General features: G+C 49.4%; 2 protein-coding genes across 2 annotated transcripts in view; both read left to right on the top strand.

Moving 5' to 3' along the window:
* The window catches only part of JMJD1C (jumonji domain containing 1C), a 1,023,975-nt gene that overhangs the window by 473,211 nt on the left and 525,324 nt on the right, over positions 1–25,440 (top strand). The gene's annotated exons all lie outside the window — the stretch shown is intronic.
* The window catches only part of LOC142502123 (disintegrin and metalloproteinase domain-containing protein 10-like), a 440,300-nt gene that overhangs the window by 318,266 nt on the left and 96,594 nt on the right, over positions 1–25,440 (top strand). The window contains exon 12 of the mRNA XM_075612980.1: positions 7,527–7,710. Within this exon, the coding sequence (XP_075469095.1) occupies positions 7,527–7,710 (184 nt within the window). The remainder of the gene's footprint in view (positions 1–7,526; positions 7,711–25,440) is intronic.

Below are 25,440 nucleotides of genomic sequence, written 5' to 3'. Positions count from 1 at the left end.
TGTGTGTGTGTGTGTGTGTGTGTGTGTGTGTGTGTGTGTGTGTGTGTGTGTGTGTGTGTGTGTGTGTGTGTGTGTCGGATGGCCTCACTAATCAAACAAAAAAAAAGCCAGATGTGAATGACTTCTGTACCCCTTAACCATTGTCAGGACGCCCCCTCTTCACAATTTCTAAAGCAGCAATCCCGGCTGGGATCTTACCTGATCCGCAGTCCCTCAAGGTACTATACTGGAGGGGAGGTGTTCCCTATCTGTCTTCCGATGTCTCCCGCGTGAAACTTGAGTCAGATCTGGAAGAAAGCAGGGTAGGTTACTTCGGTGTAGGAATAGGGCAGTTAAGATGAGACAGAGAGGGAGAGAGGGGGAGAGAGAGAGAGAGGGGGAGAGAGAGAGGGAGAGAGACAGGGGAAGAGACAGGGGAGAGAGACAGGGGGAGAGAGACAGGGGGAGAGAGACAGGGAGAGAGACAGGGAGATGGGGAGAGAGACAGGGGGAGAGAGACAGGGAGACACGGGGAGAGAGACAGGGAGAGAGACAGGGGGAGATAGACAGGGGGAGAGAGACAGGGAGATAGAGGGAGAGAGACAGTGAGACAGGGAGACAGGGGGAGGGAGACAGGGGGAGAGAGACAGGGAGACTGGGGGAGAGAGACAGGGGGAGAGAGACAGGGAGACTGGGGGAGAGAGACAGGGAGACTGGGGGAGAGAGACAGGGAGACAGGGGGAGAGAGACAGGGGGAGAGAGAGGGAGAGACAGGGGGAGAGAGACAGAGGGAGAGACAGGGGGAGAGAGACAGGGAGACAGGGGGAGAGAGACAGGGGGAGAGAGACAGGGAGACAGGGAAAGAGACAGGGGGAGTGAGACAGGGGGAGAGAGACATGGAGACAGGGGGAGAGAGACAGGGAGACAGGGAGACTGGGGGAGAGAGACAGGGAGACTGGGGGAGAGAGGGAGAGACAGGGGGAGAGAGACAGGGATAGAGAGACAGGGGGGGAGAGATAGGGAGACGGGGAGAGAGACAGGGGGAGAGAGACGGGTTGACAGGGGGAGAGAGACAGGGGGAGAGAGACGGGTTGACAGGGGGAGAGAGACAGGGAGGCAGGGGGAGGGTGACGGGGAGAGAGACAGGGGGAGAGAGACAGGGAGACTGGGGGAGAGAGACAGGGAGACTGGGGGAGAGAGACAGGGGGAGAGAGACAGGGAGATGGGGAGAGAGACAGGGGGAGATAGACAGGGGGAGAGAGACACGGAGACAGGGGAGAGAGACAGGGAGACAGGGAGACAGGGGGAGGGAGACAGGGGGAGAGAGACAGGGAGACTGGGGGAGAGAGACAGGGTGAGAGATACAGGGAGACTGGGGGAGAGAGAGAGGGAGACTGGGGGAGAGAGACAGGGGGAGAGAGACAGGGAGACAGGGGGAGGGTGACAGGGGGAGAGAGACAGGGAGACTGGGGGAGAGAGACAGGTGGAGAGAGACAGGGAGACTGGGGGAAAGAGACAATGGGACTGGGGGAGAGAGACAGGGGGAGAGAGACAGGGAGAATGGGGGATAGAGACAGGGGGAGAGGGAGAGGGAGAGACAGGGGGAGAGAGATAGGGAGACAGGGGGAGAGAGACAGGGGGAGAGAGACAGGGGGAGAGAGACAGGAAGACAGGGAGAGAGACAGGGGGAGAGAGACATGGAGACAGGGGGAGAGACTGGGGGAGAGAGACAGGGGGAGAGAGACAGGAGACTGGGGGAGAGAGACAGGGGGAGAGAGGGAGAGACAGGGGGAGAGAGACAGGGATAGAGAGACAGGGGGAGAGAGAGAGAGAGACGGTGAGAGAGACAGGGGAGAGAGACAGGGGGACAGAGACGGGTTGACAGGGGGAGAGAGACGGGTTGACAGGGGGAGAGAGACGGGTTGACAGGGGGAGAGAGACAGGGAGACAGAGGGAGGGAGACAGGGGGAGAGAGACAGGGAGACTGGGGGAGAGAGACAGGGGGAGAGAGACAGGGAGACTGGGGGAGAGAGACAGGGAGACTGGGGGAGAGAGACAGGGGGAGAGAAACACAGAGACAGGGGAGAGAGACAGGGAGACAGAGGGAGGGAGACAGGGGGAGAGAGACAGGGAGACTGGGGGAGAGAGACAGGGTGAGAGATACAGGGAGACTGGGGGAGAGAGACAGGGAGACTGGGGGAGAGAGACAGGGGGAGAGAGACAGGGAGACTGGGAGAGAGACAGGGGGAGATAGACAGGGGGAGAGAGACAGGGAGACAGGGGGCGAGAGACAGGGAGACAGGGGGAGGGAGACAGGGGGAGAGAGACAGGGAGACTGGGGGAGAGAGACAGGTGGAGAGAGACAGGGAGACTGGGGGAGAGAGACAATGGGACTGGGGGAGAGAGACAGGGGGAGAGAGACAGGGAGACTGGGGGATAGAGACAGGGGGAGAGAGGGAGAGGGAGAGACAGGGGGAGAGAGATAGGGAGACAGGGGGAGAGAGACAGGGGGAGAGAGACAGGAAGACAGGGAGAGAGACAGGGGGAGAGAGACATGGAGACAGGGGGAGAGAGACAGGGAGACAGGGAGACTGGGGGAGAGAGACAGGGGGAGAGAGACAGGAGACAGGGGGAGAGAGGGAGAGACAGGGGGAGAGAGACAGGGATAGAGAGACAGGGGGAGAGAGAGAGGGAGACAGTGAGAGAGACAGGGGGAGAGAGATAGGGGGACAGAGACGGGTTGACAGGCGGAGAGAGACAGGGGGAGAGAGACGGGTTGACAGGGGGAGAGAGACGGGTTGACAGGGGGAGAGAGACAGGGGGAGAGAGACAGGGAGATGGGGAGAGAGACAGGGGGAGATAGACAGGGGGAGAGAGACACGGAGACAGGGGAGAGAGACAGGGAGACAGGGGGAGGGAGACAGGGGGAGAGAGACAGGGAGACTGGGGGAGAGAGACAGGGTGAGAGATACAGGGAGACTGGGGGAGAGAGAGAGGGAGACTGGGGGAGAGAGACAGGGAGACTGGGAGAGAGACAGGGGGAGATAGACAGGGGGAGAGAGACAGGGAGACAAGGGGAGAGAGACAGGGAGACAGGGGGAGGGTGACAGGGGGAGAGAGACAGGGAGACTGGGGGAGAGAGACAGGTGGAGAGAGACAGGGAGACTGGGGGAAAGAGACAATGGGACTGGGGGAGAGAGACAGGGGGAGAGAGACAGGGAGACTGGGGGATAGAGACAGGGGGAGAGGGAGAGGGAGAGACAGGGGGAGAGAGATAGGGAGACAGGGGGAGAGAGACAGGGGGAGAGAGACAGGAAGACAGGGAGAGAGATAGGGGGAGAGAGACATGGAGACAGGGGGAGAGACTGGGGGAGATAGACAGGGGGAGAGAGACAGGAGACTGGGGGAGAGAGACAGGGGGAGAGAGGGAGAGACAGGGGGAGAGAGACAGGGATAGAGAGACAGGGGGAGAGAGAGAGGGAGACGGTGAGAGAGACAGGGGAGAGAGACAGGGGGACAGAGACGGGTTGACAGGGGGAGAGAGACAGGGGGAGAGAGACGGGTTGACAGGGGGAGAGAGACGGGTTGACAGGGGGAGAGAGACAGGGAGACAGGGGGAGGGAGACAGGGAGACTGGGGGAGAGAGACAGGGGGAGAGAGACAGGGAGACTGGGGGAGAGAGACAGGGAGACTGGGGGAGAGAGACGGGGAGAGAGACACAGAGACAGGGAGACAGGGAGACAGAGGGAGGGAGACAGGGGGAGAGAGACAGGGAGACTGGGGGAGAGAGACAGGGTGAGAGATACAGGGAGACTGGGGGAGAGAGACAGGGAGACTGGGGGAGAGAGACAGGGGGAGAGAGACAGGGAGACTGGGAGAGAGACAGGGGGAGATAGACAGGGGGAGAGAGACAGGGAGACAGGGGGAGAGAGACAGGGAGACAGGGGGAGGGAGACAGGGGGAGAGAGACAGGGAGACTGGGGGAGAGAGACAGGTGGAGAGAGACAGGGAGACTGGGGGAGAGAGACAATGGGACTGGGGGAGAGAGACAGGGGGAGAGAGATAGGGAGACTGGGGGATAGAGACAGGGGGAGAGAGGGAGAGGGAGAGACAGGGGGAGAGAGATAGGGAGACAGGGGGAGAGAGACAGGGGGAGAGAGACAGGGAGAGAGACAGGGGGAGAGAGACATGGAGACGGGGAGAGAGACAGGGAGACAGGGAGACTGGGGGAGAGAGACAGGGGGAGAGAGACAGGGAGACTGGGGGAGAGAAACAGGGGGAGAGAGACAGGGAGACTGGGGGAGAGAGACAGGGGGAGAGAGGGAGAGGGAGAGACAGGGGGAGAGAGACAGGGAGACAGGGGGAGAGAGACAGGGGAGAGAGACAGGGGGAGAGAGACAGGGATAGAGAGACAGGGGGGAGAGACAGGGAGATGGGGAGAGAGACAGGGGGAGAGAGACAGGGGGAGAGAGATGGGTTGACAGGGGGAGAGAGACAGGGGGAGAGAGACGGGTTGACCGGATGGAGAGAGACAGGGAGACAGGGAGAGAGAGATAGGGAGACTGGGGGAGAGAGACAGGGAGACTGGGGGAGAGAGACAGGGAGACGGGGAGAGAGACACGGGGAGAGAGACAGGGAGACACAGGGAGAGAGACAGGGAGACTCGGGGAGAGAGACAGGGGAGAGAGACAGGGAGATGGGGAGAGAGACAGGGGGAAATAGACAGGGGGGAGAGACAGGGAGACAGGGGGAGAGAGACAGGGAGACAGGGGGAGGGATACAGGGGGAGAGAGACTGGGAGACTGGGGGAGAGAGACAGGGGGAGAGAGACAGGGAGACTGGGGGAGAGCGACAGAGATACTGGGGGATAGAGACAGGGGGAGAGAGTGAGAGACAGGGGGAGAGAGATAGGGAGACAGGGGGAGAGAGACAGGGGGAGAGAGACAGGGGGAGAGAGACAGGGAGACTGGGGGAGAGAGACAGGGGGAGAGAGACAGGGAGACTGGGGGAGAGAGACAGGGGGAGACAGGGGGAGAGAGACAGGGAGACAGGGGGAGAGAGACAGGGGAGAGAGACAGGGGGAGAGAGACATGGAGACGTGGAGAGAGACAAGGGGAGAGAGACGGGTTGACAGGGGGAGAGAGACAGGGGGAGAGAGATGGGTTGACAGGGGGAGAGAGACAAGGAGACAGGGGGAGGGAGACAGGGAGACTGGGGGAGAGAGACAGGGAGACTGGGGGAGAGAGACAGGGAGACTGGGGGAGAGAGACAGGGAGACTGGGGGTGAGAGACAGGGGGAGAGAGACAGGGGGAGAGAGACAGGGAGACAAAGGGAGAGAGACAGGGGGAGAGAGAGGGATAGACAGGGGGAGAGAGACAGAGGGAGAGACAGTGGGAGAGAGACAGGGAGACGGGGAGTGAGACAGAGAGACGGGGAGAGAGACAAGAGGAGAGATACGGGTTGACAGGGGAAGAAAGACAGGGGGAGAGAGACGGCTTGACAGGGGGAGAGAGACGGAGACAGGGGGAGGGAGACAGGGAGACTGGGGGAGAGAGACAGGGGAAGAGAGACAGGGAGACTGGGGGAGAGAGACAGGGAGACTGGGGGAGAGAGACAGGGAGACAGGGGGAGAGAGACAGGGGGAGAGAGAGGGAGAGACAGGGGGAGAGAGACAGAGGGAGAGACAGGGGGAGAGAGACAGGGAGACAGGGGGAGAGAGACAGGGGGAGAGAGACAGGGGCAGAGAGACAGGGGGAGGGAGACAGGGGGAGGGAGACAGGGGGAGAGAGACAGGGGAGAGAGACAGGGGGAGAGGGGGAGAGAGACAGGGGGAGAGGGAGAGAGACAGGGGGAGAGAGAGAGACAGAGAGACAGGGAGACAGGGACACAGACACACTCACTGACAGACACACTCACTGACAGAGACACTCTCACTGACACAGACACACTCACTGACACAGACACACTCACTGACACAGACACACACACTCACTGACACAGACACACACACTCACTGACACAGACACACACTCACTGACACAGACACACACACACAGATACACACAGATACACACACAGATACATACACAGATACACACACACACACTCAGAGACAGACACACCCACACTCAGACACACACACACACTCAGACACAGATATATACACACACACTGATACACACATACACACACACACACACACACACACAAAGTGGAGCAAGAGATGCAGCGCCGAATGTAAGTGACTGGGGGCAGGAGGGGGGGAAGGCCGGCGATCCGACCAGCCAGCAGTGCATCACCACTACCCGCCCCCGCGCTCATCTCCCACACCAAGGGGATGGGGAAGGGAGCACCAGGACAGGAGGCAACCCCCTCCCCCCCTGGCGGCCGCACCCCTGCACCTACCTACTATCAACTCGGGCGGGCAGACCCAGGGCAGAAAGGGGGACACTGCGTAGCCACCAGTAGAGGAGTGGGAAGAGTCTGTGTCACGCGCTCACTAGCAGCAGGCACAGGAATTGCCGCGAGCGGCTGTGAGTGGGCTCGGGGGGGATAAAGGGGGGGAGGAAGGGGGGGGCAGGTGGGGGGGAAAGCAGTGAAGAGCCAAAGCCCCGCCCCATGCATCCTCCACCAATCCCCAACGGTCCGACATATTCAAGTAAGAAACCCAACCCCCTGGCATTTGAAAGTACTCACCAGCCGGGCTGCCGCATCCTCGGGTCCTCGGGTTCTCCTCCTCACTGCCTCCGCTGCCGGGGGCGGGGCTTAATGCCGGGACGCAGGGGATTGGCCAAGGTAGGAAAATGCCGGGGGGGGGGGCGGGACTTTGTACAATGCCGGCCCGCATCCTCCAATTAGCAAGACCCAGTTTCTACACAAGCCCAACCCCTGGTATTAAAAAAAAAAAATACTTACCAGCCGGGCTGCTGCAGTCTCCTCCTCCGCGCTGCAGCAGACTCGTGCACCGGAGCTTACTCGCGCACCGCAGGCGACAATAAAAAAAAACGGGAACACATTGAGGAAAAACCGGGACATTTCCGGGACACACAGGAAACCGGGGCAGCTCTCGAAAAACCGGGACTGTCCCGGCAAAATGGGGACGGGTGGTCACCCTAACTATAGGATTTAAAAAACTTTCTATTGTATATACCTAATTTCATTGTGTAATACATTTTTGGATATAATAATTTATATAAATGTTGTTATTTTTGGGATTTTAAACAGCTGATCTTATTAGATCTATAATGATCGCCTGCCATAAAACTAATCTGAAGCACTGAGTCCTAATAAATACATTTCACTATGTATTGAGTGCAGCATTGGAGAACTTTGGATCAACTCTGGGTTATATGCTATTTGTCCCCTTATGCACCTAACATTTAATTTCTGTCTTAATATATATTAGGAATACTATAGGTGAGCGGTCTTTTCTATCTTGCTATATACCCTATATTCCTTCAACAGTATCATGCACTGAACCAATTGCTTTATGTACATCTTAATTAACGGATACAAAAAGTTATTTACTTTATCTTTAACCCTGTAGCCCCAGTCAAGGATTGTGCTGCAACCATAAATGTTATTACAAGTCAGAAGGAGAATTTTGCCAAGCAGAAGCAGAATGTACGATGGAAAATTACTGCACTGGTGTATCTGCTAGATGTCCAAACCCTCCATCAAAAAGCAATTACACCCTGTGTAACTCTGGAACAAGGATATGCTTGAATGGGGTAAATATTTTTCATTTTGAATTTGTAAAAGTAAAACTTTTGCTTGGCCTAATAACTAACGAGCATATTTACCAAGCTGTGCTATTCCTGGGACTGGAGACATGTTATAGCTTTTTCAAGCTACATCTGGAGGAGCACAAACCTGTTCTTTTTCTAAGTAGGAAACTAGGAGATTAAGAAATAATCATTGCAAGCAGATATGGTTCACTTGGCTCATCTAGTCTATATTCACAATTTATGGTAAGGTCCAGGTCCCATTTGCCCTTTGGTGTATTTATATATTCAGGAGGATATTTAACATCTCCTGGTGTAAAAACACACAGATTTATAAGCATTTTTTTATTTTATTCTGGTGCTATTCTTTGCTTCAGTTTTGCAGCTGGGAGATTTTATTTTACCAAATAAGCTCTGTTTTAGTTTACACATGAATCCCATGTTTACTGTGTAGTGGTGTTCCCTGGCCCTCCCTCTGTATCTCCGCTGTGGGGGGCGATCACAGGCGCTGTTAGGGTCGTACGGCATATTTGGAAGGTGGGGGCTGAGCAGGGAGCGTTCCGCAGCGGCACGATAGTACAGGGTGCCGCCATGTTGCGTTTTGCACATGCGCAGTACCAATGCGCGACGGAAGGCTCTGAGGAAGTTCGCGCATGCGCAGTGAAAAGCGCGCGAGCAGCTGGCCAATCACCAGGAAGCTCAGTAGTAAACTACAACCCCAAGAAGCGTCAGCGAAGCCACCTGACGCCAGGGAGCGAATAGGATTGCAGGGATTGCTGACAGGCAGGAAAGGGAAGCGTGGGGGAGAGACCACGCTAGTCAGAGGGCACCGGAGGAGCAAGGGGAGAGGTAGTGTGTGTGTGCAGGGGGTCAGTGACCCACCTGCGCAGGCCAGATTTCCCCTCAGGCCCCAGTGTATACCCTGAGTCACCATAAGCTTGTGGTGCTGCAGGGACGCCCTATATAGATAGCGAAACCTAGTCACTTACTGTATATACAGATAGGGACACAGTGTCACGGAGCTACGGTGGTGACAGTTCTTTGGGCCCAAGCTGATGGACATCATCAACCCAAGAGAGAGAGACTACGCTGGATCGGCGGATCCTTTGTGAAGCTTGTTGCCGGTTGCAGGAGTAACCGGAAGGTATTTAATAAGTGCACCAACACCGGTACCAACAGGTGCTGATCCCGCCTTGGGGGAGGACTCCTTGGGGACACTGGGTTGAGTGACCAAAGGACTGTGCATATATATATATATATATATATATATATATATATATATATATATATATAACAGTGGACATGGTGTGGGGTGCACGCGGTGACGGGGAAGTTACATTTCTCTATAGGAGAGTGGCCGAGCCACCTGTAGATGTTATTGCATGTCAGTCAGTTAAATGCTATATAATATGTGTGTTATTACTTATAGCTATAAGATAAGGTTCTACCAACGCGTATTAGTAAACGGTTACCAAGCTGAAGTGTGTTACCATTATTCTTGCCTACGGGAATCTCACTTATTGGGGATCCTGGGTAAGTGGAGGCGCTGCCAACACTCTAATATTACCCCCGGTTCCCAGTTAGCGGAGGCCCAGATCTCGCTGAGCCAGCAGGTATATACAGCACTAGTGAAAAAGAATTTAAAGTGCGCAACAAAATAACTACTAGTGATGGTGACAGTTATATTAAAGCAGGTGAATACTGCATGTAACCCTTAAATTTAAACTAAATAGTTAAAACCACATAATACCACAATGTGATAATAAAAAATTATACATAACCGTGACGAGTGGTTAATTATAACGTCTGCAGCCGTAAATGAGGGGGTGGCTCGGCACCCCCCAAAACACTAAATAAATGGAAACAAAAAAACAGCGCAAAACGCAAATAGTGAAGTAAATTAAAATATTATTGTATAAAAAGTAGGGATAAATATTCTGTGTACATCAAACAGCTAGATCATAAGCATTGAGTGTGCACAGCACACAAGTTACCACTCGACAAGTAGGGGTTCAGGAGTCAGGAACTGGTCTCTCTGGCAGGCATCTACGATGGTATCTGTGAGATTCCTCCTCAGTACAGGCAACCGGAGATGATGATATCGCCTCTGTAGAGACCCTCCCTTCGGTCAGATGGTGTTAAAAATGTCCAAAGTTTTTCCAATGGTATAAGCATGGCAGCGGTCCCCAGATTGAACAGTAAGGGTGACCCCAACCATACAGAGTGTGCTCTGAAACCGGCACAGCAAAAGCCGGGAGCAGTCACTCACACAGAGGTCTCTCTGGTTAGAAATGCCGTTGCTCCGTCGTAGTGCGCCGTATGATGACGTCACAGTCCACAAAAATCAAGGCACAGGAATGAAATGACTCGCAATGATGCCAAAAAATAATGCAGCAATAACCTACTAGACACATGTGTTAATATAATCCTACGCGTTTCGTAGTATAACACTACTTCATCAGGGAATAGAAATAACATTTCTCAAAGGCATTAAATACCCCTCATGCACTACCCATTGGTTGGCTAATTAGCACAAGGCTACCAATCAAACTGGCAGGGCAGAAGTCAGCATGACTGAAGAAATGTTTTTTATTTAACACACAAAACAACAACTTTATTGATATTAACAAAGAAACTTAAAATGCACAAATATTAAGCAAAAAAGGATAGTCTGAAATAAAAGAAACACAGTGTTAAAAATAAATTTTATTCATAATTTAAAACAAAGACCACAATTGGGAAATAAAGGGGGAGGGAGGGGGAGAGGGAAAAAAGTGTCATAAATAAGAGAATAATGCTCAATATAAAGCCCAAACGTCCACATCCTCATTTAACCCTTTCGGGAATAAGGTTTCTAATTTATGGATCCAGTATGTTTCTCTGGATAAAGGGGTTTTAACCCTATCACCTCCCCTTCTATTACACGGTATCTGTTGAATTCCTTTAAAAGTCAAACAAGAGGGATCTTTATTATGGTGAGACATAAAGTGTCGTGACACACTATGCTTTTCAAAGTCATTTTTAATGTTTCTGATGTGTTCCTGTATACGAACTTTGAGACTGCGCTTAGTCCTACCGACATACTGATAACCACATCCACATTCCAAAAGATAGACTATAAACATAGAAGTACATAAAATAAAATCATCAATGGGAAAAACCTCGCTGGTTGTTTTAGATATAATCCTATTTCTATAAGGGTGTAGGCATTTACATATTGAACATCTACCACAAGCATGGCTCCCTTTGGGTTTAATACCTAACCAACCTCTTTGTAACCTTCTATCCGGGGCTGGGTATATATCACTGGGAGCTAGTATGTTTTTTAAATTCCTAGCCCTCCTGTATATAAATCGTGGTTTTTTGATCAAATGTGCCCCAAGAATAGGATCGTTGCAAAGGATGCCCCAATGTTTAATAAAAATGTTTTCTATATCTTTATGAACAGAGTTGTAATCTGTTATAAAAGTACATTAACGTTTGTACTGGTTACATTCTGAGTCTTAATATTCCTAGGAATCAGCATTTTGCTCCGATCCATGTTGCGTACCCTATTGATTTCTTTTTCAAGCAGTTCCCTAGGATAGCCCGTTTCTCTAAATCTATGAAAAAGCTTGTTGGCCTGATCATTGAAAACCTCAATAGTGCTACAATTTCGTCTTAGTCTAACAAATTGTCCTCCTGGAATATTCTTTTTCCAGGAGTTCTTATGGTTGCTATTTGCCATAAGGAGATTATTAGTGTCGACCTCTTTAAAGAAAGTCTCTGTCTCAACAGTTCCATCCACCAAGGCTGTCAGTCTAAGGTCAAGGAAGTCCATCTGTACAGCGTTTACTTTATGCGTAAAGACAAGATTATACTCATTATCATTAAGATATGTCATAAACGCATTCGCTGACTCTGCATCACCATCCCAAACACAAAGAATATCATCTATGTAGGGTCTCCACAAGATGACATTCCTGTGAAAGGGGTTACCAGATAGAATGAACTTGGACTCCCACTCTCCCACATACAGGTTTGCGAAACTGGGGGCAAATCTTGTCCCCATAGCAGTTCCACAAACCTGTATGTAGAAATCGGACAAAAATAAAAAATAATTATGCTTAAGTATAAATCCTATTGACTGTAGAATAAATTTCCTATTAAGTGGATGTAATTGAGGGTCTGCTTCTAAAAAAGAACTTACGGCCTCCATCAACTTTTTGTGGGGTATGTGGGTATATAGCGCTTGTATGTCACAAGTGAGCCATATATAAGAACTCTTCCATTTAAACCCATTAAAGAGATTCAAAACCACAGTGGAATCTTTTAAATAGGATACAAGTTGACCCACATATGGCTGAAGAAAAAAATCTACATATTGACTAAGATTGGCAGTCATTGATTGTATGCCTGATCCAATAGGGCAAACGGGGGGATCTACTAGGGATTTATGCATCTTGGGCAGATGGTAGAATATTGGGATCCTAGGAAATTCTGAATATAAAAATGCAAACTTTGTTGTTGTAATAATGGATTGCGAGACTGCATTATCTACCAGTACTTTTAGAAGGCTCAAAAATCCACTGGTGGGGTCCTTTGGTAATTTTTCATAAAAGGATGCGTCATTCAAAAGTCTTAGTGCTTCCTTTTCGTAGTCTGATCTGTTTTGCACGACCACACCCCCACCTTTATCTGCCTGTCTAATGATAAGACTTTTATTATCTCTCAGAATTTTTAGTGCTAAAGACTCCTTCATGTTAAGATTGTGTTTAATATCTCCTGTCTTAAAATTACGTGACAGGGAATTGAACTCATTGTTAACCATATTAAAAAAAGTGTCTATATGGTGACCTTTGGAATGTGCTGGGTAAAACTTAAATTGGGGTTTGAAAGAAGTATGTCGAATACCCAACTCAGTCTCAGAGTTAAGATTAGCATCAGAACCATTAGGAGCTACATCAGAGATACAATCCCTATCTAGCTTAAGAAAATTTCTTTTTAAGGTTATATTCCGTGTAAACTTATGAAGATCTTTGAATAATTGAAAGGAGTTTGGTCCATAAGATCTGAAGAAAGTCAAACCCCTTCCTAATACATTCAATTGATCCTTAGTCAGGATAGTAGTAGAGAGGTTAAAAATCCCATTGTTAGTTAAGGAGTTCTTTCCCGTGAGTACTCTCTTTTTTTGGATTCTGGCTCCTCCTCTTGTACCTCGTCTGAGGTTACCCTTTTTTTCTTTTTGTCCTGGGGGGTATCTTGAATCTCTTTTAGGGGTTTCCCTCTCTTCTCTAATCTCATTCTGATCAACTCTAAAAAAGAGGGGGATGAAGATCTAGAAGTGGGTTTATTAGAGCGTTTCGGTGAATGACTAGATGAATGTCTAGGTGAGCGTCTAGGCAATTGAGAGTAAGATTCCTTCCTCTCTTGAAAATACATTTTATTAGGAGGTTGAGGTCTTGACCCATATCTAAAGCCTTCGATATAGTATTTCCCTTTATAATTGGGATTGAGATAAACATTTCCATATTTATAATGGGGTTGATCTCTTTCAAATACCTAATTTTTTTGTATTTTACTCTCTCTCCTTTATTCATGAGTGTGATACTCTTGTTGTCTATTTTTGGAATGAGCAGATTCCCTTTTATCACGTTTATGGGGGACATATTCATTACCTACTACTCTACCACGTTCATATTTAGCCCAATCTCTTTGTCTATTATTTTGGTAATCCAATTTGTCTCTTAAAATTTTACTGAGTTTCGTTTTTAAAAGTTCATCTTCCTCATGTTCAAGTTTAACTTTAAGATCATGCTCAATTTCAGAGCAATCAGTATTAATTACCAGTGGTTCTAAGGTTTTAATTGTTTTTAAAATATCCTTCTCTAGGTCTTTGAGGTCATGATTCCTCTCGTATATAATCAACCTCATAAGATCCATAGAGCATGCATCAAGAATTCTATTCCATTCCTGCATGAATTTCTTATTGTCTTTACCGAAGGTAGGGCTCTTTGAGAACCTGAGTCCTCTTGGCACTCTTCCTACATCAATATAGCTTTGTAGTGTTTTAGTCTCTAGCCAATGTTTACCTTCGGTAAGTAACAATTTTTCTAATTCCTTGAATTGCTCTTTAACAGACACTTCTGCAACCTCATTAATATGTCCATTTAACACCTCCTCTGAAAACAGTTGATTAAAGTTCTCCTCCCTTTTTCCCCTACAATTGATAAGGCTCCACACCATACAGATAGTACACAGAAAATGATGTCACAAAATTGAATAATTAAATGTGCAGCACAAAAGTGAGCTAAAACAGAAGTGAAAAAGAATTTAAAGTGCGCAACAAAATAACTACTAGTGATGGTGACAGTTATATAAAAGCAGGTGAATACTGCATGTAGCCCTTAAATTTAAACTAAATAGTTAAAACCACATAATACCACAATGTGATAATAAAAAATTATACATAACCGTGACGAGTGGTTAATTATAACGTCTGCAGCCGTAAATGAGGGGGTGGCTCGGCACCCCCCAAAACACTAAAGAAATGGAAACAAAAAAACAGCGCAAAACGCAAATAGTGAAGTAAATTAAAATATTATTGTATAAAAAGTAGGGATAAATATTCTGTGTACATCAAACAGCTAGATCATAAGCATTGAGTGTGCACAGCACACAAGTTACCACTCGACAAGTAGGGGTTCAGGAGTCAGGAACTGGTCTCTCTGGCAGGCATCTACGATGGTATCTGTGGGATTCCTCCTCAGTACAGGCAACCGGAGATGATGATATCGCCTCTGTAGAGACCCTCCCTTCGGTCAGATGGTGTTAAAAATGTCCAAAGTTTTTCCAATGGTATAAGCACCGCAGCGGTCTCCAGATTGAACAGTAAGGGTGACCCTAACCATACAGAGTGTGCTCTGAAACCGGCACAGCAAAAGCCGGGAGCAGTCACTCACACAGAGGTCTCTCTGGTTAGAAATGCCGTTGCTCCATCGTAGTGCGCCGTATGATGACGTCACAGTCCACAAAAATCAAGGCACAGGAATGAAATGACTCGCAATGATGCCAAAAAATAATGCAGCAATAACCTACTAGACACAGGTGTTAATATAATCCTACGCGTGCATGAGGGGTATTTAATGCCTTTGAGAAATGTTATTTCTATTCCCTGATGAAGTAGTGTTATACTACGAAACGCGTAGGATTATATTAACACCTGTGTCTAGTAGGTTATTGCTGCATTATTTTTTGGCATCATTGCGAGTAATAATCAAGATGGGAGAGAATGAGGGCCTGAGTCAGAGTTTTATCAGTCGAGCAACAGAGGAAAGGGCGTATCTTTGTTATATTGCGGAGGAAAAAGCAACAGGTTTTAGATATGTTTTGAATGTGAGGGGCAAATGTGAGAGAGGAGTCGAGTGTGAACCTTAGGCAGCGTGCTTGGGCTACTGGGTGAATGATCGTAGTTCCAACACTAATGTGGAAGGAGGTAGTATGGCCAGGTTTGGGAGGAAGTATGAGGAGCTCTGTTTTTGCCATGTTGAGTTTAAGGCGGCGGAGGGCCATCCAGGATGATATAGCAGAGAGACATTCAGAAACTTTGGTTTGTACAGCAGGTGTAAGGTCGGGTGTTGAAAAGTACATTTGTGTGTTGTCAGCATAGAGGTGATATTTAAACCAAAAGATGTTATTAGGTCACCTAGAGTGAGTGTGTACAGAGAAAAGAGAAGAGGTCCCAGTACAGAGCCCTGGGATACCCCCACTATCACGCCTATATGCCCATAGACCTGGCAGGACCCCAGTACTGAGGTGGGAACGGTATGACACCACACACCCACAGCAGTGGGAGCAAGCCCGGAGTGTGGTATAGCGTTGCTGGGCCTGTTGGAAGAGAGTTGTTATTTATACTTGCAACGCTTGGGGGTGTCCGTGAGAATAGTCGTGTCCGTATGCCAATGTCCAGGAGTAGAGAGAGTAGAATCATCATAGTACAAGCCAGGTCTTAGGAAGCCAGAGGTAAACGTAATGGAGTGTGTAGCAAGGTTCAGAGGGGTACCAGAGAGCAGAGTAAACCAGGACAAGCAGGAGTCAGGAGCCATGGAAATCCAAGAGCATACAGGAACAAGGAAATAGCAAAGACGTAGAGGGAGCACAGCATAGGTCAGGTACACACAGGGAAACAGAAACTATGCAGACCGAGGAAAAAGTGGACAGACAGGGGTAATAAAGGAGGGAACACCAATAGGAAAGAGGGGAGGAGTAGAGAGAGAAGTGGGAGACAATAGGGATAGGTCTGGAGGAGAAGAGGAGGAGACAGAAGGGACAGACAGGGGAATGGCCTGCAGGGTATGGGAGGCGGAGACATGCCAGTCAGGATAAAAGGAGCGTATGTGCGCACCCTCTGTAAGGAGAGCATGCGCGCACAGGCTGCAGCACAGAGACAGCCCGCAAGGAGTGATGGGAGGAAGCAGCGGGGAAACCGAGCCCAGAGGAGGGGGATGCGCACACGCCCTCCATGGACGGAGGAGACACATACACTGGCTGCACCAGCGAAACGGCCCGCAGGGAGCGAGAGGGGAACGCAGCCACATCACGGCGCCCAGAGGAGGAGCGCGTGCGCGCGCCCTCCGTGACCTGAGAGGGGGCATGCACGGGACGCACAACCAAGCGCGCGGAGCGCCGCGCCGCAGACATCACACTGGGAGAAGGTAAGGAAGTAGAGGGCACAGCAGGAGAGGGTAATGCGGGCACCGCGGGAGAGAGGGAGCGGGGAGCATCGCAGCAGGGGCTCAGGGACCGCGTGGGCATGCGAGACCTGCGGGGTACGCGCTGAGGCAATGGGGGAGAGGTACAAGGCAAGATAGAGGAGTGGGAAGGATTAGAGGGGGTGACAGAAGATGGGAGAGAGGGACCAGAAGGGGAAGGAATCTCCAGAGTCGTCACAGTATCCCCCCCTTGAGGATCAATCTCTGAGTGATCCAACCACGGCTTGAGGGGGAATTTCTGGTGAAACTGGGAGAGTAGTCTTGGGGCATGAATATGACGTGCGGGTACCCAGGAACGTTCCTCAGGGGAATTGCCCTTCCAGTGTACCAAAAATTGGAGTTTGTTCTTAGACCAGCGAGAGTCAATGAGGGATTGTACTTCGTACTCTTGTTGGCCCATGGTGGATACTGGATTGGGTTTCCGAGAGGGGTCCGGAAAGTGACAACTGGCAAAATATTTTTTAAAGAGGGACACGTGGTACACGGACGGAACCTTCATAGTGGGGGGTAGATCGAGACGATAGGCCACTGGATTAACTCTCTCCAAAATTTTAAATGGTCCCAAGAATCTGGGCGACAATTTGGGTGAAGGAGTTTTCAGTCTAATATTTTTAGAAGACAGCCACACCAGATCGCCAGGTTTGAAGGAAGGACCCTTTTGACAGTGACGGTCTGCTTTGACCTTTTGTTTGGAAACCGCAGACTGTAGACTTGAGGATCTTTCTCCAGGATTCCTGTAAGTTGGCGATGTGAGAATCGGCTGCAGGAACACCAGAAGGGGAAGGCGACAGAGGAAGACTAGTGGGATGAAAACCAAAGTTGATAAAGAAGGGTGACTGCTGAGTAGATTCGTTCTTCAGGGAGTTTATGGCGAATTCGGCCCATGGCAAAAGATTCACCCAGTTATCTTGTGAGTCTGTAATGAAGCATCTTAGATACTGTTCCAAGGTTTGGTTCATCCTTTCAGTCTGCCCATTGGTTTGTGGGTGATACCCAGAGGAAAACAAGAGAGATATGCCCAGTCTTTGGGAAAAAGCCAGCCAGAATTTGGAAATGAACTGAGATCCACGATCCGAGACGATAGAAATGGGGACACCATGTAGCCTGAAGATTTCTCTGGAAAAAACGTCAGCCAAAGTGGCAGAGTTGGGAAGACCCTTGAGGGGGATAAAATGTGCCTGTTTTGAAAATCTGTCTACTACGACCAAAATGGTGTTCATCCCTTTGGACAAGGGTAATTCAACAATGAAGTCCATTGAAATGTGTCTCCAGGGTTGTTCTGGAATGGGAAGAGGCAAAAGAAGTCCAGAAGGTTTATGATGGAGTGTCTTGCTCTGGGCACATACAGGGCAGGCGGTGGTAAATTCGAGAAAATCTTGATTCATTTTAGGCCACCAAAAAGTCTGTTTAATGAGATCTGCCGTCCTTTTAAAGCCTGGATGCCCAACAGCTCTAGAGGAATGACCCCAGAGTAACACTTTATGGCGAAGGCGTGGAGCTGCGTATAGACGTCCTTCTGGTACCCTGAACCTGCTGGGAAGATGGGCTTGAGCCTTGGTGATCTCATCTAACACATCGAAGTTGTTAGCAGAAATTATGCATTTGGCAGGGAGAATAGGCTCCGAAACTATCTTGGCTTCGGCCTCAGTGGCGAACTGACGAGAGAGAGCGTCTGCTTTAACATTTTTGGTACCCGGGATATATGAGATGGTGTAGTTGAAGCGGGAAAAGAAGAGTGACCAACGGGCTTGGCGGAAACCCAGGCGACGAGTCCCCTCAATATATAACAAATTTTTGTGGTCGGTGAGGATAGCGATAGGTTCTTTGGAACCTTCCAAAAGGTGTCTCCATTCTTGGAGAGCCAGTTTTATGGCCAAAAGTTCACGGTTACCGACATCGTAATTCCTTTCGGCCGCTGAAAACTTCCGTGAAAAAAAACCACAAGAATGAAGTTTCTCTTGAGGAGAGGTCTTCTGGGAAAGAACTGCGCCAGCTCCTACGTCCAAGGCGTCGACCTCCAAGGTAAATGGGAGGGAGGTATCCAAATGACGAAGGATGGGAGCAGAGACGAACGCCTTCTTGAGAATCTCAAAGGCGGCGATGGCCTCGGGTGACCAGGATGAGACGTCGGTGCCCTTTTTGGTCAAGGCGGTGATGGGAAGAGCAATAGAAGAAAAATGTTTTATGAACTTATAATACTAAGACCAGCTGCTATTTCTGAGAGTCATGTTATGGTGATATACGGTATTATACCCATTTGATAAACTCTATTATCCATACTAGCCACAATAGGGATTTTAAAAATGTATATGTGTTTTTAATTATTCAATGTAGAATTAATAAAATTTTATTATTTTTTGATATCTGCAGTGATTCTGGTTAACCTGACAGATTTGTAGTAATTTACTGCAGGACCATTTATTGTCTACTCTCTACAATGTGAATGACATTTGAGTGCTATACATAAGGGAATCTTTCTGATCAACTCTTTTTGATCAACACTGTTAATATTATGAACTTCCTGTAATAATTGGCAAAGCCAAGAAAACGCTGCACAGCCTTGAACGAATTAGGGAGCGGCCAGTCGAGGACCGCCTTCAGCTTCTCTGGGTCCATGGAAAAACCTTGGCTGGATATGATATAGCCCAGGAAGGCGGTAGAAGTCTGGTGGAACAGGCATTTCTCCATCTTGACATAAAGGCGATTAGAACGAAGCCTGGAAAGCACAAGTTTGGTGTGTTGAATGTGTTCCTCCAGATTTTTAGAAAAAATGAAGATATCGTCTAAATAGACTATGACGAAAGTTCCTAATACTGTACATCACGGAAAATATCGTTCATGAACTCCTGAAACACAGCAGGAGCGTTACATAATCCAAAAGGCATAACAAGATATTCATAATGTCCAGAACGTATGTTAAATGCGGTTTTCCACTCGTCTCCTTCCCTTATGCGAATGAGATTATAGGCACCCCTTAGGTCAAGTTTTGAAAAGATAGAGGCCCCTTGGAGACGATCGAACAGTTCAGAAATGAGCGGAAGAGGTTACCGGTTCTTTACCGTGATCTTATTGAGACCGCGGAAGTCAATGCATGGCCTCAGTGATCCATCCTTCTTCTTCACAAAGAAGAAGCCAGCCCCGGCAGGGGAGGTAGAATTACAAATGAATCCCTTCTCCAAATTTTCCTGAATGTAGGTAGTCATTGCCTCAGTCTCTGGAACGGAGAGTGGATAAGACTTAGACTTCGGCAGGACGGTCCCAGGGATGAGGTCGACAGGACAATCATAAGGACGATGAGGGGGAAGAACCTCTGCTTGTACCTTGTTAAAAACATCCAAGTACTAATGGAACACTGCAGGCAGGGATGATAGATTGGAGGAAACAGAGTCCAGACCGGCAAGTGCAGCCATGGGAGATCCTGCGGGCACGACATCTGCGGAGGAGGGCCACTGGAGAGGCAGAGTGCCGGACCAACCAATGCGCGGATTGTCGAGTTGAAGCCAAGGCAATCCTAGAATAATTTGCACAGTAGGAGATTGAAAAACGTCGAAGATAATTACCTCCTTATGTCCATCAGCCAGAGTCATGGTAAGAGGAATAGACTCCCAAATGATGAATTCCGTCTGGAGGGGTCATCCGTCGATGACCTCAAAGCCAACAGGGCTCTTCCTTCTGACCATGGGAATATGATTCTCAAATGCGAACTTCTGGTCCAGGAAATTACCGCCCGATCCGGAATCGAGGAAAGCTTCAACCTTCACGCACAGGTTTGGACCCTCCAACGTGGCTGGAAGCATAAACTTCTTTGGGGGAACTTCGGAAGGAGAGGGGCAAGGAGAGACAGTACCCAGTAGAAGCCCCTCTACCTCTACTGGGTGTGCCTGTTTCCTGGCTTCAAGGGACAACTCTGGAGACGATGTTCTGATGAGGCACAGTAGAAACACAGCTTGTTCTGATGGCGCTGCGCCCTCTCGGTTTCCTGGAGTTGTTGACTGTCAACCTGCATAGGTTCCGACACCTCCAGGGCCGGGAGGAGTAGTGGGCGGCCTGTGAGAAACAAGTGAGAGAGAAGAACGGGAACAGTGTTTTTCTTGCCGTCGTTCCTGCGTACGCTGATCCATGCGTACGCTTAAAGTGATTAACTCTTCCAGGGACGTAGGCCGGGTATGGGTCGCAAGATCGTCTTTCAACGTATCTGAGAGTCCATGCCAGTATGCGGCGGTGAGGGCCTCATCATTCCACTCTACTTCCGCGGCCAGCGTACGGAACTCGATGGCGTATTTGGCAGCTGCTCTTCGGCCCTGAGAAATATGAAAAAGGGAGAAGGCGGCTGTCTCACGCCGTGCAGGAAAATCAAAGACAAGTTAAAACTCGCGTCTGAACAATGGGTAATCTTGCGTTATTTCACATTTGCGCTCCCATGGGGGAGAGGCCCAAGCGAGAGCGTACACGGTGAGGAGAGCGTATATATATGCAATCTTAGCACGACCAGTTGGAAACAGGGAGGGGGACATCTCAAACTGCACCTCACATTGGTTTAAGAAACCACGGCAGGCGCGGGGGTCCCCATCATAGCGGTTCGGAGAGGGCATCTGTGGGCCAGAACTGGCGTAGGTAGTAGCCGCTGGTGGCGTAGAAGCCATGGAACCCTCCTGAAGGAAAAAGGTAGCCAATTGCTGGGAGACAGTGGACAGCTGATTACTAAGAAATTGTAAGGCCTAAATGGAAATACTTGCACCCAACTCAGGGGGTCTGTGTTTGTTGGGCTCTGCATAATGTCACGCCTGTATGACCTGGCAGGACCCCAGTACTGAGGTGGGAACGGTATGACACCACACACCCACAGCAGTGGAAGCAAGCCCGGAATGTGGTATAGCGTTGCTGGGCCTGTTGGAAGAGAGTTGTTATTTATACTTGCAACGCTTGGGGGTGTCCGTGAGAATAGTCGTGTCCATATGCCAATGTCCAGGAGTAGAGAGAGTAGAATCATCAGAGTACAAGCCAGGTCCTAGAAAGCCAGAGGTAAACGTAGTGGAGTGCGTAGCAAGGTTCAGAGGGGTACCAGAGAGCAGAGTAAACCAGGACAAACAGGAGTCAGGAGCCAGGGATATCCAAGAGCATACAGGAACAAGGAAACAGCAAGGACGTAGAGGGAGCACAACATAGGTCAGGTACACACAAGGAAACAGGAACTATGCAGAGCGAGGAAGAAGTGGACAGACAGGGGTAATAAAGGAGGGAACATCAATAGGAAAGAGGGGAGGAGTAGAGAGAGAAGTGGGAGAGAATATGGATAGGTCAGGAGGAGAAGAGGAGGAGACAGAAGGGACAGACGGGAAGGGCCTGTAGGGCTTGGGAGGCGGAGACATGCGTCAGTATAAGAGAAGCGTGTGCGCGCGCCCTCTGTAAGGAGAACATGCGCGTGCACAGGCTGCAGCACAGAGACAGCCCGCAAGGAATGAGGGGAGGAAGCTTCGGGGAAACCAAGCCCAGAGGAGGGGGATGCGCGTGCGCCCTCCGTGGGCAGAGGAGACGAACGCACCGGCTGCACCAGGGAAACGGCCTGCAGGGAGTAAGAGGGGAACGCAGCCACATCACGGCGCCCAGAGAAGGAGCGCATGCGCGCGCCCTCCGTGGCCTGAGAGGGGGCATGCACGGGACGCACATCCAGGCGCGCGGAGCGCCGCGCCGCAGACGTAACACTGGGAGAAGGTAAGGAAATAGAGGGCACAGCAGGAGAGGGTAATGCGGGCACCGCGGGAGAGAGGGAGTGGGGAGCATCGCAGCAGGGGCTCAGGGACCGCGTGGGCATGCGAGACCTGCGGGGTACGCGCTGAGGCAATGGGGTAGAGGTACAAGGCAAGATAGAGGAGTGGGAAGGATTAGATGGGGTGACAGAAGATGGGAGAGAGGGACCAGAAGGGGAAGGAATCTCCAGAGTCGTCACACCCACAGAGAGATCAATAGAGGAGGAGGTGTTAGCAGAAGAGACACTGAAAGTACGATGGGAGAGGTAGGATGAGATCCAGGATAGAGCTTTGTTCCGAATACCAAGAGTATGGAGAATGTGAAGGACAAGTGAGTGGTCCACGGTGTCAATGCTGCAGAGAGGTCGAGTAATATGAGCAGAGTGTAATGACCTCTGTCTTTGGCAGCATGGAGGTCATCCGTTATTTTAGTGAGGGCTGTTTCCGTGGAGTGAGCATTGCGGAAACCAGATTGTAGAGGGTCTAGGAGAGAATAGGTGTTGATAAAATGGAGCAAGCAAGAGAATACATGATGTTCACGAAGTTTAGAGGCAAAAGGCAGGAGTGAGACAGGTCGATAGTAAGAAAGACAGGTAGGGTCATGCTTGCTGTTTTTGAGTAATGGTATAACTGTTGCATGTTTAAAGGAGGATGGAAAGGTTCCAGAGCATAGGGAGGAGTTAAAAATGTGTGTGAGCATAGGGATTATAGTAGGAACAAGAGGTTATAGGAGATGGGAGGGAATGGGGTCAAGAGAGCACGTGGTAGAGGGAGAAGAGTCGATCAACAGCGACATATCCTCCTCTGAGACAGTGGGAAAAGAGTCAAGGAAGGCAGGAGGAGAGTTAGGAAGAGGTGTAGGATGGGAGGAAGAAACAGAGGGGATGTTCTGACATATGGATTCCACCTTTTCCTTAAAATAGTCAGCAAAGTCCTGAGCGGAGATGGAGGAAGGAGAGGCAGCTGAGGGTGATTTGAGTAGAGCATCAAAGACAGAGAACAGTCGGCGTGGGTTAGACTTGTGCATGTTGATTAGTGAAGAAAAGTAGGCTAGTTTAGCTTGCGAGAGGGCAGAGTTGAAACAGGATAGCATAAATTTGTAGTGAAGGAAGTCAGCGAGAGTGTGAGATTTCCTCCAGAGGCTTTCAGAGGAACGAGTGGAGGAACGCAGCATGTGCATGTGGGAATTTAGCCAGGGTCTAGGGTTAGAAGGGCGTGGGCGGCAGAGAGAAAGCGGGGCATGTATATCAAGAGAGGAGGACAAAGCGTAGTTGTAGTTCCTGACCACGTTGTCAGGATCTGGAGCAGAACTGAGAGAGGAGAGGGAGGAGCGTAAAGTGGACTCAAAGTCAGGTAAGTGAATAGAGCGCAGGTTTCTGCAGAACCGGGGGGTAGATGGAGGTGGAGAAGGAGAGAAGCGAAATAGAGAGAATGAGATGAGGTGATGGTCAGAGAGAGGAAAGGGGAAATGGAGAAATCGGAAAGAGAGAGAAGTTTTTAGTGAAAACCAGGTCGAAGTAGTGGCCATCCTTGTGGGTGCTGGCTGCAGTCCACTGTTGAAGGCCAAAAGAAGAGGTTAGAGAGAGAAAGCGGGAAGCCCAAGGGAGAGAGGGGTCATCAATATGGCAGTTAAAGTCCCCAAGGAGAAGAACAGGGGAGTCTGAGGAGAGAAAGAAAGAGAGCCAGGATTCAAAGTGAGAGAGAAAGGCAGAAGGGGGATGAGTAGAGGTATGTGGGCGATAGATGACCGCCACATAGACAGGGAGAGGAGAGAAGATCTGGACAGTGTGAGCCTCAAAGGAGGGAAAAGCAAGAGATGGAGGAATAGGAAGGGTTCAGTAACGGCAGAGAGAGGAGAGCAGGAGCCCCACACCTCCACCCCTGCCATCAGGGGTTGGAGTGTGGGAGAAAGAAAGGCCACCATAAGAGAGGGCAGCTTCCAGAGCAGAGTCAGACTGAGTGAGCCAGGCCTCAGTTATAGCAAATAGGAGCAGAGAGTGAGAGAAAAAAGTCATACACAGAGAGGCATTTGTTAGAAAGGGAGCAAGCATTCCAAAGGGCACAGGAGAAAAGGAGAGACGAGGGGGGTGGCAGGGGATGGGGATGTGGTTTGAGGGGTTGCAAAACATGTTATATCAATGGCGCTGGGCCCCAAGTAACACCAAACATAGGAACACCAATGTAAAGGATATAAAGCAGCCTGATGGAAGTAATGTCCACTAGAGCCCTCCTCGTGTTGGCGGTCAGATCATGTAGACAAAAAAATATAAAAAACAAACATAGTGTAATACAGTATATGACATAAACACACAATTGACACCACTAACAAACACTAAAACTAACATATGCTGAGACAAACAATGGACTGAAAAGTAAAAAAGGCATTTAATATAATAACTGTTAGTTCAGTACAACTAAAAACACACAATGTGAGAAGTCCCTATAGTATCCTGTAGCTAGCTGAAATGCCCGCTTACCGGAGCACAGCTGGTAACATTGAGGGGGTTTGGTATCTGTGGAAGCGAAATGCATGATCCTCACCCCTGCACACATTATATACATCATTCACTCAGAATATCAGAACAGACAATGTCTGCGATGGTCAACATGGCTGACTTATGATCCTTTCCTTGTGGCTGACACACCCCCTGGGTGACCCCCTCCTCTCGGTGGAGGTGCAACACACTTCTGGATCAAAGTTTTGCTGCATATGACACATACATAGAGAGTGATGAGTACTGCCAAAACACATACAAGAGCTTTCACAAGCCACGCTTCCAGGAAACCAATCCTCCCATCAAGGCTCAATTGTACATACACCTTAAATTTCTAACTTAAACACACTCTAAAGAATAAAAATATTGAGTCTCTGAAAAATGAAATGTTTTGAGTCTTTGAAAAAATGAAATATTCCTGATAAGACCAGGCCTCTGCCTGGTATCTTATTTTCCTCGTTGGTTAACGGTCAAAGTTTATGTCTCGTCAAAACGTTAACTTGATGCGGCTGTGCTTTAGGTGACTTTGGTCTTTGGTGGAGCTGGAACGAGCTTTACTGTACTTTGGGTCCAGGGAAAGAACTCTGCCACTTTAATTGCTATATTGGTGGTTAGTATGGGCCCTTTCATCTGGGATAAAGAGCATGCTTGTTTAGGAACTACTTGACCTTTAACTCCGTCTCGTGTAGGTGCACTTTTATCATACCTTATGCCTAGAGAGACTCAAAAAATGTATTAGTGGCA

The sequence above is a fragment of the Ascaphus truei genome, chromosome 8, assembly GCF_040206685.1.
Source record: "Ascaphus truei isolate aAscTru1 chromosome 8, aAscTru1.hap1, whole genome shotgun sequence".
Lineage (NCBI taxonomy): Eukaryota > Metazoa > Chordata > Amphibia > Anura > Ascaphidae > Ascaphus > Ascaphus truei.
The sequence above is the reverse complement of the archived record's forward strand: the minus strand, read 5'-3'. Positions and strand labels throughout refer to the sequence as shown.